At 40.8% G+C, this 16,899-nt stretch overlaps 1 protein-coding gene across 6 annotated transcripts in view; it reads right to left on the bottom strand.

Annotated features, from left to right (window-relative positions):
• Window positions 1-56: 56 nt before the first annotated feature.
• LOC115389257 (CMRF35-like molecule 8) overlaps window positions 57-16,899 on the bottom strand; it is a 29,445-nt gene continuing 12,602 nt past the window's right edge. The window contains exons 1-7 of one of the 6 annotated variants that reach the window (XM_030092744.1): window positions 11,879-11,962; window positions 6,232-6,417; window positions 4,367-4,678; window positions 3,962-4,282; window positions 2,387-2,479; window positions 1,606-1,658; window positions 57-1,063 (exon numbers count right to left, since the gene is read on the bottom strand). In XM_030092744.1, coding sequence (XP_029948604.1) covers window positions 830-1,063; window positions 1,606-1,658; window positions 2,387-2,479; window positions 3,962-4,282; window positions 4,367-4,678; window positions 6,232-6,417; window positions 11,879-11,945 — 1,266 coding nt within the window. In that variant the 5' untranslated portion in view covers window positions 11,946-11,962 and the 3' untranslated portion in view covers window positions 57-829. Of the gene's footprint in view, window positions 1,064-1,605; window positions 1,659-2,386; window positions 2,480-3,961; window positions 4,283-4,366; window positions 4,679-6,231; window positions 6,418-11,878; window positions 11,963-13,886; window positions 14,544-14,864; window positions 14,914-16,121; window positions 16,842-16,899 lie in introns of those variants that run through there. The other 5 variants (XM_030092746.1, XR_003931556.1, XR_003931555.1 and 2 more) reach the window with 5 other exon arrangements.

Genomic DNA, 16,899 nt, shown 5'->3' with positions numbered 1-16,899 from the left:
CATGGTTCACGTTTCAGCACACTGAGCTTACAAGATAAGGACAGATTATGAAGTGTATTATCAGTTTATTATTTCAAACTGCATTTTTAATTATGAATAAAAGATCCCAAAAAGTATTTAATGTGTCATTTTTTTCGGAATAAAACAGCCTCTTGAAAATTGTTACGGAAAATTTAATTCAGAACAAAACATTTCAAAATTAATTTGTGACGAGATGAAAAACCGCCCTTTTTTAAATTCACAGATTTTCAGTTTAATTTTTAAAAACAGATACAAAACAATTTGACTTTGAATTATTGTTTGATTGTTAAAAAATGGAAGCATGAAAGTATTTCATAAACATGCATGTAAGATTTAAAAGAAAAAGGTAAAAAATCTGTTAAAAGCATCAATTTCATTGAATTACAGAAGAGCAACCAAAATGTTTTCTCTGATGAATTTGATGGAACAATATTAAATCATGAAAAATACACATTAAATCATTTGTTCGTGTTCAGCAGGAGGTTTTCTTTCTTATAAACTGGATTAAAATTGCATAATACAAACAGATACATTACGATTTAATTAAAAACAAACATACATTTGTAATAAAGCATAAAAATCAGAAAAAAAATCATTTTGAAATGTAGCACTGAAAACATATCTTTTTATTTAAGTCTGTTTTTATAATGTCCTTTATTCAGAAAATGCAATAGCAAAAGAATTGTTTCATATAAATTCTAAATGTATGTAGCTATGTAAAAAAAACAGAAATAGAACATTAACACAACTGTCATTGCTGTCAGGGTTTGTTAATTGTGGGGGATGAAGACGAGGATGATGAAGAGGATCAGGAGGAAGCTGCACTTTGTCTGCACTTCACAGCTGCATATTGGCAGGACTCGTTCTTGTGGATCTTCGGATCGTCAGAGTCTCGATCAGGGCGCCTCTGAATGTTGACGGTGGCATAGTGCAGCGAGGCGGGGTCCGCTGTGGGGAGGGCTGCTGTGGCGTATATGGTGTTTGTTGTGGTGCCAGAGTCTGGCATGAGGGGCCCCACTTGTATCTCCTCATAGATGTAATCCTTCCAAAGAAGATTTAAAAAAAAAGTCTTAACAGTATTTCTTTTTTACACGTTAAAACAATTCTTTAAAGTTCTGATTTCATTCACAAGTTAGAATATAACGTAAAAATGCTGGTAAATGACATTGTTTTTCAATACTTGACATACAGTATTAATACAGAATACAGTATTAATATAGAAAACAAACCAGTGTGGCCTCACTGACATATACCAGGTTACATAAATGTCAGTCAGTATGTGATAAACATTACTGTAACAGGGTTAGAAGATAAGCCAATATCTAATACTGCATATTTTTACATGTTATGTGCAAGAAATACAAAAACAAAAAAAATCTATGTTGCTGATATAAACCAGCCTGCAAGAATATTCATAAGTAATCTAATTGTTATGTACTTAAAATACATCAAAATATTATGGCAAAAAAAAAGGACTTCTGTAAATTTAAAAAGAAGTTATATGAAATTTCTTGGAACAGAATTTGTGTGGATAATGTACTTCAGGAGAATTATGGCTTGCAGAATTATGGGTTGTCCACTGACCTCTTTGGTGTTGTTTCTATTCGGTGCTGCTGAGTTTTTTGACGCTGAACATCCTGTCAAAATATAAGAGAAAGTGAATGAATTCAATGAAATAAACAAAAGTTACTTATTATTGTTGGCAAAATAAATTAAAAAACAAATTCTGATGTAAGTCTGAAGCAGTGTTGAGAATAAATTTAAGGCCATTTCAAATTTCCTCCACTTTATTTTAGATGCACAAACCAGCGATTGTAATCAAGAATGTTGGGTAAGTTGAACAGCATCAGCCTGTAGGCACTGGGGAAGTTTCATCTTTAGATAACTCATTACTTTTCCATTTCATGCTGATGTATTTATTGATAATCATCAACTCTGTGGCTTTCACAGTTTTTTTTTAGTTTTTTTTTTAACACCTCAGCCATCGTTACTTGGAGATGATGTTTCTGAGACAGGAAGGAGGTTGGGTGTTTTTCTGTTCAAACAGGGCTGGCGATTAGGCTGGGCATCTGGGGCACTTGCCGAGGGCGCCGAGTCATAGGGGGGCGCCTGATGAGGCCGTGAGGCGCACCGCCCAGGGTGCGCCGTTGTGACGGCCGTTTGAGCAGCGCACTGCTTGGTTCGCTCCCCTCCCCCCCCCCCCTCTCAACAACTCTTGCAGCGCAACTCTCCGCGACACCACTACCACGGGGCGCTCGCGTCGGGCTTGCCCAGGGTGCCTGAGAAGCCCGCGCCGGTCCTGTGTTCAAACACACTGCAGACTTGTGTGATCTCGTAAGAAAGAATTAGGAAGTAGTGTTCTCACGTTTGTAGGTGAGGACTGAAACGGTCAGAAACAGCAGCAGCAGCAGCACTACGAGGCAGATGATCACAATGATGTGGGCCTGTGAGCTGTCGTCTGCAACACAGGAACACACAGAAACAGAGAAACACACACGAACACAATCAGGAAAACACAGAATCACACAAGAACACAGGAAAACACACAAGGAAACACACAGATAAACACAGAAACAAGGGAACACACTCAACATGTTGGGCGGATAGAAAGTCATGCAGAGGGTCAGTAAACCAGGTGAAAATCTTCTGTTATGCATGTTGTTTTTCAGCAGTTCAAGGATCCAGTCTTACTGGGACTCCCCACAGAAGGTTCAGTCGTCACGATTAAAGGAGAGGCTGAGGAGGATGACTGTGCAGGCTCAGAAAACACATGTGACCAATCAGTCAGTCAATCAATCAATCAATCAATCAATCAATCAATCAATCAATCAATCAATCAATCAATCAATCAATCAATCAATCAATCAATCAGTCAATCAATCAATCAATCAAAGTTTTCATTCACTGCATCAACTAAACAAAAAGTAAGAAACTGTGTGTTTGGTACAAAATGCGATTGTAAATCTGTTGTTTCTCTTTCAGATTGTTTGTCAGCAGGTGCATTTGTGGGATAAGCAGCAGAGAGCTCAGTGTGTGTGTGTGTGTGTGTGTGTGTGTGTGTGTGTGTGTGTGTGTGTGTGTGTGTGTGTGTGTGTGTGTGTGTGTGTGTGTGAGTTCAGGCAGTGTGTTTAGAGGAGGAGGACAGTGGAGATTACATGAGCTTAGAGAGCACCTGGGGAAGATGATAGTAAGTGTTTATCTGGGGTGGGAGTTATGGTGAGATTAGGGCTGAAGATGAAAACCTGTCATCTGAGGAACTGAAACTTTGTTACATGACAGCTGATCACACTCTCTTCCTGTCTCTGCACCTTCAGCATCAAACCACTTCCTCCTAAACTAATGTCAGGCTCAGTTTACAGCCTCACAGATCCGTTCTGCACAGTGTTACAGTTACTAGTTACTATTTTCAAAGAAATGTGGAGTTATTGAAGAAAAAGAGTAACTAATTACCTTATGAATAACTCAGGATTTCCTTTTAATGTCCCTTTTAGTGTGTTCTGATTAGTATTTTGTCACCATAAATGAATATTTTGTGGTCATGAAATGCAAAGTTAAGGCTGTGAAATATTAAGTTGAGGCCACAGTTTCAGGTTTTATTTCAGATGTCATGTCCGCAAGGCAAGCTCAACCAAAAACAAGTCTTGTTATAAGCACTGCTGACTTCACCAGCCAAATGCTGAATCACCTTTCTCAAAATACCACACAGCTTTTAAAGGCCAAACAACAACACCAGCAAACCCAGGCTCCCTTTATGAAAGCTGTAGGGACAAAGCTAACTCTCCTATCACACCAACCATACTGGAACTATCAAGGATGCCAAGTCCTGAGGCCCCGTTTACACCATGTATTGACTGTATTTATTGTAATCTGTGTCCTGATAGAGATCACTGCTGAATGGATCTGAGTTACAGTCAGTCATTACAATAATAAGTTGACCCACCGACTGTCAGAGAGAGTCTGTTGAAGAAGATTTTCCCGCCTTCTCCGTCGGAGGTTTCTGCTCCACACCAGTACGACCCGCTGTCTTTCACTGTCAGCTCTCTCATGGTTACTATGATATTTCTCTGATCTTTCTCGTCTTTCATTGAAAACCTTTTGTTCTCAGGCGTTGAGGAGTTCACGATGGTCTGACACACGCGTGGATCGTCTCCCTTACAGATGAACTTTGAGAAAGAGTCGACAACAGCTGGGGAGTCTGCGTAGTTGCAGTAGAATGAGACGTTGTGACCGATGGTCCGGGATCTTTCAAAGTATTTGATATCTGGAGACAAACAGGAGTTCTGTCACATCATTCTGTGGATGTTTCCTGTTAAATCAGGTGTGACTTCAGATCTGAAACACTCACCTTCAACCAACAGCAGGATTTTCTTGAGAGCAGCTGAATAACTCTTGTTCTCTCTGGAAATTTTTGTGTTTTCTTTGAGCCCACACCAGTACTCTCCTTGGTTTTTTGGAGTTACATGACGTATGGTGATGTTGAAGCCTCTGCTGGTTGGTGTGATACTGACACCACGGCTGGGACTGCATTCAGAATGACCGACTTTGCAGAAAAAGTGGACAGTGGACGAGGAATTGATGATATGAGCGAGGTTGCAGGCGATGGTGGCTGTTTTCGTTTTTTTAGCAATGTGAGGAAAAGCTGTCGCACAGGCATCATCTGCAAAAAGAAAAACATTGAAACTGACTTATTTTGATCCTGATGCTGAATTACAAGCTCTAGCAGACTGTGATTTCATTTGTGTGAGTGTTGCAGTGATTGGCCCAGAAAAACACGGTGAGCGATGTTAACAGAAGGATTCAAACGAGGGAACAATCGGAAGAAATGCTTGTTGTCATCAAGGGAGAACACAGGAGAACTCAACACAGGGTTTCTCCAGGATTCTGATCAACTGGCATGGCTTTAGGCTTCTCCTTACGCTGTGTCTCCACCAGACGCATTGAACGCGACTGCATGCAACAAATGGAATGGCGCCGTGCTAGACGCACGAGTTTTATTGCACAAATATGCAAAACAAAACATCCTGCAGAAACATCACAACCCTCCTCATCACCGTCTCCTGCACAGCAGCAGTGGGCAGGATTCTTCTGATGTTTGTCCCCCAGTCCTGTGTGCACCCGGCTGTCTGTCTGTTTGTCTGTCTCTCTCTCTCTCTCTCTTTCACTCTTTGTGTGTGTGTGGGCATACTGATCGATGGTGTGGTTTTTGCTCTTTTTTGTTTTTTATGACTGTTTTTACACTTTGTCAGCACTTTGCGTTGTTTTTATGAATATAGAAAGTGCTTTTACAAATAAAGATTGAGATTGAGACACTCTGACTGCCACCATCGCTGCTCTGTATTTGGCATGGAGAAGTCGGCTTTGGCTGCAGCGAGGCGCCGGCATCGCTTCTGGATGCATGCTGCCCTCCGGAGGCGGTCTGAGCTCGGTGAGTTCCACCGTCTTCTGCAGGATCCGCGCCCGAATGACGGCCGGTTCCAGTGCTGCTTCAGACTGACACTGTGTTTCCACCAGAAGCGGCGAACACATGAAATCACGCACGTCACACGCTGCTCGCCTTGGCATCACGCCAACTGTTCTGCATAGTTGGAGCCCTGCTTGCCCTTCATCAAAAGGTCCGTGAAGACCTCCGCGCTGACAGGCTGTCCTGGCGCGAATTCGCTTGAAAAGTTCAATTATTTCAACTCGAGCGATGAGCGTCAAGCGATGAAGCGGTGGGCCACGATCGTTGAGCGGCGGGTGGCGGCAAATGGCAGTGCAAGTCCACAGGCACGCAAATTTTTCACTGGAATCGCTCGCCGCCCGCCGCTCAAGATTAAGCAACAATTGCGTCATTACATTGACTTTGTATGTAATCTCATCGCGCGAAATATTTGCGTCATGTCTGGTGGAAACACGGCGTTACACTGCTGCCTTTGGGTTTATTGTGTGGAGGAATTTAGTGTTGTGGTTGAGCAGCAGACTTGAGGATTTCCCGTCTGGAGTTTGCATGTTCTCAATGTGTTTTCATGGATTTTCTCTGGCTTCACTTCTCAAAGTCCACAGTCCACACACTAAGGAACAAGTGTGTGTGTTTTGTAAGTTGGATAAAGCAGGTATAAAGGACGGACGGATGATCGATGGACTCCAGCAGAGTTTTTACAGACAGGCATTAAGAAATAATCCACATTTTTTATCATATAATTTGATTCCCATTGACAGCATTTTACTCACCAACTTCAAATTCTAATTTGTTGGAATTCTTTCTCTGCTTGTCTTCTTCAGGATACTTGATGATCACTTTCTGCAGCGGGACACCAGATTGTTGGATCACACCAGTCATTGTACACTTTTTCTTGTTGCAAGTGTATTTCACTTCTCCCTCTCTGCAGTCCTTTCCTTTAGATTGAGCTCTACAACCTGGAAATAAGAGAAAGTTGTTGCACAATATCATTGACTTATGTATATTTTGTTTTTTGTTTAGCATGACCCTCTGAGGATATGTTTTTTCATGGGAGTCATCATCTGAGACCTGCAGCGACAGAGGTTTACAACCAGCAGCCTCTGATCACTCTCCTGTGAGACTGAGCTACAGTCTTCTGAATGGCATTTTTTTTTTTTTTTTGGCCACAACAAAATCTTTCATCTTGAAATGACAGGTGACAAATATGAGACTTTACAGTTTTTAACAATTGCGAAAACGCCAAACCCCATTCTCTGAACCAAACTCTCAGTGGCCGAAACTCATTTTTTGAATCAAACACTCTTTTGGCAAAAACTTCAACACTGTTCAGGTCCTACACTCAATTTGCAAAACCCATCTGCTCTTTTTTGCAAAACCTTAGACACATTCTCAGTCACTAAACATATTTCACATTTTTGCAAAATTGTACTCACTGGCAGCAAAATGTGAACACAACTCCAACACAACTGTCATCTTTTACACACAACAACTCAAAACTGAACACACAAATTTTATAAAGTTGTGATCAGACCAAGTGCGCACAGAGACAAGATGCTGGAGACTGAATCTCCTCGACTGTGATCGTGCAGCAGTGTGCTTTTGTTTTGTTTGTTTGTATTTATTTTTATGACAGTGAATTTAGATATCACTTTGACTTAGATGCTTTTTTTTTTCTTTCTTTTTTTTTTTTTTGCGACTGTAAATGCATTTCCAATATGTAAGATAAACATGTTCTGTGCACTACACACTCTTAAAACTGCTGGGCTACTGTAAAAATAACCCACATTGGGTGAAATTACTGACCCAGAGCTGGGTCCAAAAGGGACCGAGCCAATGCTGGGTTATTTCTACCCAGCCGTTTGGGCTGAAGATTTGGCCCTGCGTTCTTGGTCAAGATTTATCAGGGGGTCTGGGAAGGCTACTTAAAAAATTAGAATTCACACACAAGTGCCCTCTGCCATGCAAGGCTGTCAAACCCAAAGAGAAGGAGTTGCAGGAATGTTCAAAATGGTGATTCTTGTCTTCCCTTCAGCCCGCGAAATCATCAACTCACTCTGCTGGGTCAACACAATTCACCTAATTTGGGGTAAAAGTGACCCAATCTGCACAAAATCTCGGGCTACCCAGAAAATGGATTGGGAAAATAATCCAGCAGGTTTAAGAGTGTGGACTGCTGCTGTGTCCTCAGTTATTTCATGTAGTGTCTAATGAACGATCTGAGGTGAGCATGTTTTTACTTGCTGTGTGTAAGATCTGAATGCATAGTGTGGTTTTGAACACATTAGAACTGCTTTTGAGATAAAGAAAAAATTCATTACTTTCAAAACTCCCAAGATCTGCCTGCAATTGGAAATCGGCAAAATGAGTACTTAACAAAACAAATCACAAAAGAAGAGCTGGGCTCCATTTTGAATAAATTGAAAAATAATAAATCACCTGGAAGTGACGGCCTGCCAGCTGAGTGGTACAAAGTCTTCAAAGAAGAAGCGATAGACACATTATTAGATTCTTTCAATTGGACACTAGAGAAAATGACAACCCCTCCGTCGTGGAATGAAGCGGTCATTTCCGTACTCCCGAAAGACGGTAAGAATAAAGTCCTGTGTAGCTCTTATAGACCAATATCTATTTTGAACCAAGACTACAAAATGTACGCATCTATCCTGTCTAAAAGGCTCGACTCCTTCATTCCAGAGTTAATTGACAGCGACCAAACTGGCTTTGTCCGAGGCCGCCAAACACACGATAATACAAGACGTGCTCTACAGATAACACAAAATATTAGAAAAACAAAAGCCGTATTAGTCAGTTTGGATGCCGAGAAAGCTTTCGATATTTTGTTAGTTGGGAGATTCCTGTTTGCAGCACTGGATCGCTTTGGGCTTGATGAGAAATCAGTTAAATGTATTAAGACTTTATATTCGGCGCCAATGGCAAGAATCAAGATAAATGGCCGTCTGACCGATAAATGGTCTCTCTGACCGTATTAAGATCGAGAGGTCTACACGTCAGGGCTGCCCGCTCTCACCAACCCTCTTCGCGCTGTACATAGAACCACTAGCGCAAGCAACACGAGAAGATGACAACATACAATCATAGTGAAAGGCAGGGAACATAAAATGGATGTGTATGCGGACGATATTTTGTTGTTAGTGTGCAGCCCTGATACTTGTCTGCCTATCCTGTTAGATCTTCTTGCCAAATTTGGTAATCTTTCAGGATATAAACTCAATATCCAAAAAACAAAGATATTGGCATTTGACTACACTCCAACCCCAGGTCTGAAACAGGAGCTTCCCATCGACTGGTCTCAGAAAGCAATTAAGTACCTGGGAATTTGGTTAACACACTGCCCAGATGATTTATACAAAAGAAATTATATGCCGGTTAACAAATGGATTAAAGAAGACCTGAATACTTGGTCAACTCCTTTATTGAGTTTTAGTGCTAGGATTGAGGCTGTGAAAATGATGATTTTGCCCAGATTGTTGTATTTGTTTACATCTCTGCCTATGGAGGTGCCATCCTGCCAGTTTTCAGAGTGGGACAAACAGATATCTCGCTTCATTTGGGGTGGGAAGAAACCAAGGGTGAAATATAGTTTACTGACTAGGAAAAAAGGAGAAGGAGGTATGTCACTCCCTAACTTTAAGAGTTACTACCTCGCAGCGCAATTGAGAATAATAGTCCTCTGGTGGGACAACATCTATGAGGCAAAATGGAAAGAGATTGAGAAGGAAGACAGGGGGATTCCAGTTCAAGCTATGACTGCAGATCACAAGCTGATGCAAAAATATCAGGAACATTTGTGCCCTTACACTGCCTTCTCCCTACACACCTGGTTTACTCTCGTTAAAAAAATGTTGTTTATGGCCCCAGTTGAAACAGTTTAGGTGGGTGGCTTTTGATACAGGATTTGTCCCAAACCACTTGGACCCAAAATTTAGGCTCTGGTCAAGAAAAGGAATCACTACCTTCTCTAAAATAATGGAGGGTGGAATAATATAAAGTTTAAAAAAAATACAAGATAATTAGAATTTAGAACAAAGATGCTGGAGAGGCTGCAGTGACGTTGATGCAAATCACTTCCACATCTTTTGGAGTTGTCCTGGGATTCATGTATTTTGGGAAAATATCTATGTATCCTTTCAACAACTATTTGGTAAACAGATCTCATTATCATGCTTGGCTCTCTATCTGGGTGACATTCCAGCAGGGATGATGAACAGTGACAAATACCTTCTAAAAAATTTGACTGTTGCGGCTAAAAAGGCAATTATTCGTAAATGGCAACAGACTGACCCCCCTGCAGTGGATGAATGGCTTGGAATTATTGAAGAGATCCACGAGATGGAAAGACTGACCCTCCTGCTGCGACTGAAAGGTGATTTGTATGTCACAAGATGGTCAAAATGGACAGCTTTTTTGTCTAAAATGAAAACATAAAGGGTATTTCTTCTCCCTTCCCCCTTTGAGATATGGCTCATCACTTTATCTAGGTTTCTTTCCGTCCAAGAAACATATGTTAAAACAATGAGACACGCCCTGATGTAACCTATGAAGTCTATTGATGGAGATATTGCAACGACTGTTATGTACTGTGACTGTTGAATATGTTCTTTTTGTTTTTTGGTTTGTTGTGAAGAAAAAATAAAAAACATTTTGAGTATAAAAAAAAAAGAACTGCTTTTGAGGTGATAGTTTGATTTTGACAGAAACGTCTGAGGTTTTGTGAATGTAGTTTGGATTTTTGGATTTGCGGTTAAGGTTTTGAGAAAATGGATGGAGGTTTCAAGAAATGTGTTTTAGCTATTGTGAAAAACTGTAATAAAGGGTTAGGGTGAATTTTCTGACATAAACCACACAGAAAGAAATACTGGGTTGTTTTTTCAACCCAACCACTCGGTTAAGCCTGTTGGTTAATTTAATGGTTTTTTTTTTTTTTTTCATTGAACTTGGCATTCTGGGAACCCAATTCGCTCGATCATTTCTGTTGGTAATGAAGTTATTAGCTGTTGGGTTATAATTTCTACAATGTTGTGTTGGTTTAGTTTGGACGACTCAACACTTTGGGTTGATGTTTGGGCAGGTGCAACCAAGCACCTCCCACGAACTCCACCCCGACAGTTGGTTATGTTCAGAGCACTCGTCTAATCTGACGACACTCGACTCTGCACAAAGCCCACAAGCCTTATGTGCTCACTGTTGTTTCACCACATAGTTAACTTTGTATTATTATAGAAATATTGTAGTTGTTAAGTCCGTGAAGCACCGTTGAGTACTGGCTTCAGGAATGGATTGGTATGTCTGCAAGCTAACGTCAATGCAGCTATCTCGCCAGGCCATGAGACCACCTGTATAATAAAGGTTATGGGGAATTTCTGTGGACATTTTGTGAGAGTTTTTATATTGTTGCAGTGGCCACCATGACGGTGGTGCAACAATGCATTATGGGGTGGGATATTTAAGATTTAGGATTTTGTGGTTTATTGCGGTGTCCCAATGTTGATATTATTTTTGGTGGTTATCTTTTGTTGTGTTCTTGTCGTCCAGTTATTCAGGGAGGTTTGGTTGGTTTTCATGTCAGACTGTAAATAAGAGGTGTTGTGCAATTGGTCTGGTCCTGCTGCTGCAACAGGTGGAAGCATGAAGAAATATACATTTTGTAAGGTATCAGTGACAGGCAGTAATTCCCTGTGCTTTGCCCCAAGGCATATCGGATGTTTAACACTTTTGTGTGTTCTGTAAATTCAGACTAACGCTGTTTGTTGTTACATTACGTGAGTGAGAATATATCTAATCAAGAAAATAATAATAGTTTTAACATTAATAAGCAATAATTATATGTTAGCAACCAAATTGATGTATCTGGAGAACAATCCAATTTGTTGGGTTAAATGAGCCCAGTGTGTGTTCTGTCCAGTGTTCAACCAGCGCTGGGGTGGGAAACCACCCAGACTGTGCTGTTTTTAACCCAACATTTTGAAGTGCGCATCTGTAGGATAAATATGAACAAAACAGTGACTTCTCAAAGGAAAACTGAGTTTAACTTAGAGCCGATTGACTGTTATGCTTTCTCAGCCTGTTTGATCAGCATCAGCAAAACGCCGCGTGACAAGACAGGAAAAAAATGGAAACTCTTCAAAAACATTTGAGTTTTAAAAAGAACCACAAAGTATTATCTGTTCAATCTGTGGTAAAATGATTTGTTTAAGCTATTTTTTTTTAATAGAAATTAGTTTTATTCCATTCAACGGCTCTATCACTGTCTAAAAACCACGACAACTGTTGAGTGAGTGAAGTGTGAGCCACATATTTTGTCTAAAAGCACGATAACTGAAGCTGAGCTACGTGTCCTGAAATCGACTCCTCTCCTTGTGGTTAATTCCACCTCAGCGGTTCTCATCAGACTCTTACCTGCTGTCAGGCAGACCAGGAGAAGGTGAAACGTCCTCATTTTGTTCATCTTGTCTGCTGAAATCATCGATGAGAAATGTTCAGTTCTCTGACTGGTACCAGTTCCTGGTTTCACTCTTTTTTCAAACCACTCGTCTTTTTTCTTTTTTTATCTCTTCCACTCAGCGCTGAGCTGCTGTTTCAGTGTGGTGAACACAGTTGCTCCGCCCAAGAACCCTGACAGCATTAAAGACGAGTGAAGTTTATTACAGCCCTACTGACTGATAGAGCATCACAGATGACTTTCTTTCTCATTTTCTTTTCTTCCTCCAGTAAAGAAATCGATTCTCGATCTGTTTGAACGTCGTCTTTGGGCCTTTCCAGGACATGCAGCTTCCTCTCACCACCCTTACGATCAGATTCACACATTTCAATTACATTTCACATTGTTAACATTTCCTGATTTAAGCTGTTTTCAGTTTGGATCATTTTTGATGAGAATATGTCTCTGTGTGCAGGTTTATGTTTACACTGAACCCACTAAATGAATTTTAGATTATGCGATTGGCCCTTTGTATTCTGGATTGCACAAACCAATAAAAACAAACATTTGACCCACAGAGGCACTCTGTCCTCTCTAGGACCTACAGGCATATCTCACGAAATTAGAATGTCATGACAATGCTCAATATTTTTGTCACTCTTCAGAAAGTCAAACTCCTACACAATATAGGCTCATGACACAGAGTGAAACATTTCAAGCCTTTATTTCTTGAAATGTTGATGATGATGTCTTACAGATAATGAAAACCCAAAAGTCAGTGTCTCATAGAATTAAAATATTACATGAGATCAGTGATAGGAATGGTAATGGGAGCCCAGGTTGCTTTGATGGCAGCCTTCAGGTCATCTGCATTGTTGGGCCTCGACTCTCTGAGGGGTTCAGGTCAGGACAGTTCGCTGCAATCAAGCACATAAACACTGTGGTCAGTGAACCAGCCTGACCTATTTCTTGTTGTTATGTGCCGTGTGTACGAAGAAGCAGTGAGGCAGGTATGACATTTTCATCGGCTCAGCCTTTTCCTGAGCAGAGCTTGCAATACTTACAGGCAGAGGGAGCTAACACCTCATGTACAGTAATTCGACCTGAACCATGTGACAGCGTTTTAAATTTAAAGATACTCTCATCAGAATATAAGACCCTCTGGGTCCTGCCCCTTCGGCTGGGTCTCCCCTGTTGTCTGCCTCTGCCCTGTTCTGTCCTCCCTCCCATCCTCATGCGCTGCAGCTTTCTCCTCTGCTTCGGCCCTGCTGTCCTCGTGTGTGAAGAGGCTCTTGATGCGCTGACTCCAGCCTCAGTCCACTCCTTATGAAGCTCCCCCAAATTCTTGAATGGATTTTACTTTGCAATCCTCTCAAGGCTGCGCTCATCCCTCTTGCTGGTTCACCTTTTCCTACTACAATTTTTTCTTCCACTCAACTTTCAACTGAATGTGCTTCAGTCCAGCTCTCTGTGAACAAACAGCTGCTTTAGCAATGACTTTTTCAGCTCCCCCTCCTTGTGGAGGGTGTCAGTGACTGTCCTCTGCACATCTGTCGAGGCAGCCGTCTTCCCCAGGATTGAGTGGCCTTCAGACCCAGACTGAGACACTTAAAGGCTCAGGAAACATTCAGGTGGTTTGAGTTAATAGCGGATTAGGATGTGACATCATGACTTTCCAAAACTGAACTATCTCACAATATTCAAATTTTCTGAGACAATTCATTTTGTGTTTTCATTATCTAAAAGCCATCATCATCAAAACTTCAAGAAATAAAGGCTTGAAATATTTCACTGTGTCATGAGACTGTCATGCCTGGGTTTTACTTTTTGAAATGAGTGACAAAAAATGTTGTGCATTTTCATGATATTCCAAGTTTTTTAGATATAGCTGCAGTGTAGCTTTATGAATCACCCGCAAACTACAAGTTATATTCTTTATTTTTTCTGTCCTGATGAATTTGATGAAACAAAATGAAATCATGTTTACAACTGACAATAAATCTGAAACAGAATATGATTTTTGTGAAGCAAGAGAAGTTTTTCATACAAACGTAATTAAAATTGCATCATGCAGACAGATACATTGCTAATTGCAAATTGCTAATACAAGTGCACATATTTGTAAAAAAGTGCAAAAGGCAGAGAGAAAAAAACCCAATTTGTTTAGAAATGTAGCACTGAAAACATTTGTTGTAATTTCAATTTGTCATGGAATTCACAAAAATAGAGTCAATGTTTGTCTTTTTTTTAAATTGTCCTTAATTTGGAAAATACAATTTCAAAAGAACTGATACATATACTGTAAATTCTAAAAAAACAAATGGATATCGTTAAGTAAAAAGATAGAAATAGAAAATTGACAGAACTGTCACTACTGTCAGGGTTTGTTCATTGTGGATTGAGGATGAAGAGGATGATGATGATGATGATGATGATGATGATGATGAGGAAGAAATGGCACTTTACACTTTACAGCCACATATTGGCAGGACTCGTGCTTGTGGATCTTTGAATCATCAGCGTCTCGATCAGGGCACCTCTGAATGTTGATGGTGGTGTGATAGAGGGAGACGGGGTGCATTGTGGGAAGGTTTGCTGTAGATCATCCGTCTACGTCACTCGCCGCTCCAATGGGCATGTTGACTGCAGAAAGAGAGCAGGAAGAGCAGTGATCGTGTCTTGCTGTGAAGTTGGCTTCACAAACCGTTTTGATAAAAAACTAAGTTTTACAGAATACTATCGACTCGTGATCGACTCAAGACAAACAACACATGCAAAGCCATCAGAAGATGGGATTGGAATGAGTAGATGACTAAGCATGCTATGATCTGCAGCAATCACTGCATATCAGGTGAGCCTCAGCAGCAGCGAGTCTTCTCAACACAATTACTAAGTCCTACACATGTATAAGTGTTGATAATGAACGACTGTAAGCAAGAGAGGAATGGATCAGTGCTGCAGTACCATAGTCTGGCATGGGGGGGCGTGCTTTCATCTCCTCATAGATGTAATCCTTGCAGAGAAGAAGATTAAAAGATAAGAGAAGGTGAGACACTTATTAACACAAAGATAATTTCATTCACATGCTTAATTGTAAGTTAGAATGTAAAGCAAAAAATGCCGGCAAACGTGATTATTTTTCAGTTTTCAACATAGCATTAACATTGATATGGAAAATAAACCAGTTTGGCCTCTCTGACATGTGCCAGTTCACACAAATCACTTTTGACAGGGTGTGATGAATATGACTGGGGTTATAAGATGAGCCAATATCAAACATTGCATATTTTTATATTTTATGCACAAGGGCGTAAATGCTAGCCTCGTAAAGCAGCCCCGCCCACTCCTCATCCACATTTGGATTTGGAGTTGGGCTCAGTCTGGATAGGAGCCCATAGAAACTTCTTGCAGGGGGTGTCGGTTACTCCTTTGACTGACAGCGTACTTCAGCCAATCAGCGCTTCAAAACAAAAATGTCATCAAAATGCGTTAACTTCTCTAAGGGTTAGCATTAGCTCATTAGCTCGAGCTTCCCAACACGTAAAGACACACGAAAACGATTTTTCTGTTAGAAACTCACCAAGCGCAGACTCTCGCTCTTGCTTGATTATTGTAATTCTTGGTATTTTGGCTCTAACTTTACTTATTGCAGCTTTCAGACGATGGTTAAAGTTAAAGTCCGTCATCTCCACTACGCGTAGTGATAGCATCACGTCCGGTTTAGCCACCGGAATTAGCCAAAAAAATTTGAAAACAAAAAGCGGCAACGCTAATAGGCTCGGCCGTTTCACTACCGAGTGAAATCCTCTTCTACGGGCTCCTACCAGACTCAGCCCAACTCCAAAATCCAAATGTGGATGAGGAGTGGGCGGGGCTGGTTTACGAGGCAAGGTAAATGCAGTTAATTTTTAACTGAGCTAAAAAATTAAAAATTAAACTAATAAGAGAAAATCAATCAATCAATCAACTAATTAATTGAAAAAGTGGTTGCTAGTAATCACTGATATAAACCAGCCAAACAAAATATTCTTTAGTAATCAAACTGATATGTGGAATAACATAAAATACATCACAACACTCCGACTATAAACTAGCCTACAAAATATTGATTGTTGTACCTTTCTGAAGAAATATAAACTGTTTAAATATTTAGAAGTGTAACCGAGAGAAATGTAGAACAGCTCAGAAATGGGAGTCGAGGCAGTTATGTAGAGGGTAAAAAGTACATACTTTATTGTTACTCCAGTGGGCACAGAACCAGACAATATTCGCCACCTTAAAGATAAATATGGTGAGACGCAACGACACACAACTTGATTAAAACGCGGCTGAGCAACGCACACCCCACAGGTCTGTTCCTGAGCCTTGCCTGGTGTTTCCTACAATGAATCACACCAAGAAGACAACCAAGACCAAATTAAATCAACCTAACAGTCCAACCAGCTAACGCACTGACCCAGCTGGGGCAGAGTCGAAAGAAACAGAAGAAAGGAAAAAAGGGCAATAAACAAAAAAGAAAAACAAAATAAAACAAGACAAAACAAGGCAACAGAGGCAACTCGGCTGCCCCGACCCGCACACTGGAACCTAAAAAGAAACAAAATAGAAAATATTAATATATGCCAACGCCGAGCCAGAGCCAGAGCCTGTGCCACATACCTGCTCCCACAGAGAAGTGCCAAGGGGGAGGAAGCGTGCGCTCGCCGAATTTATTCCCTCCCCCAACACAACCCAGCTGGTCGTTGGTTCCTGCCACAGCTGTGAGGCATCACCACTAACCAGCCAGTTACAGAAGGAAAGAAGTTGTCTGAAATTTACTTGGAACAGAATTTGTGTGGATTGTGTACTTTATGAGGTCTGTATGCAGAATTATGGGTTGTCCACTCATCTCCTTGGTGCTGTTTCTATTCGGTGCTGCTGAGGTTTTTGACGCTGAACATCCTGTCAAAATATAAGAGAAAGTGAATGAATTCAATGAAACAGGAGTTACATGTTGTTG

This window comes from Salarias fasciatus, chromosome 5 (genome assembly GCF_902148845.1).
Source record: "Salarias fasciatus chromosome 5, fSalaFa1.1, whole genome shotgun sequence".
In the NCBI taxonomy this organism is placed as follows: Eukaryota; Metazoa; Chordata; class Actinopteri; order Blenniiformes; family Blenniidae; genus Salarias; species Salarias fasciatus.
Note: the sequence above shows the minus strand (reverse complement) of the source record. Positions and strands in the feature narration are given on the sequence as shown.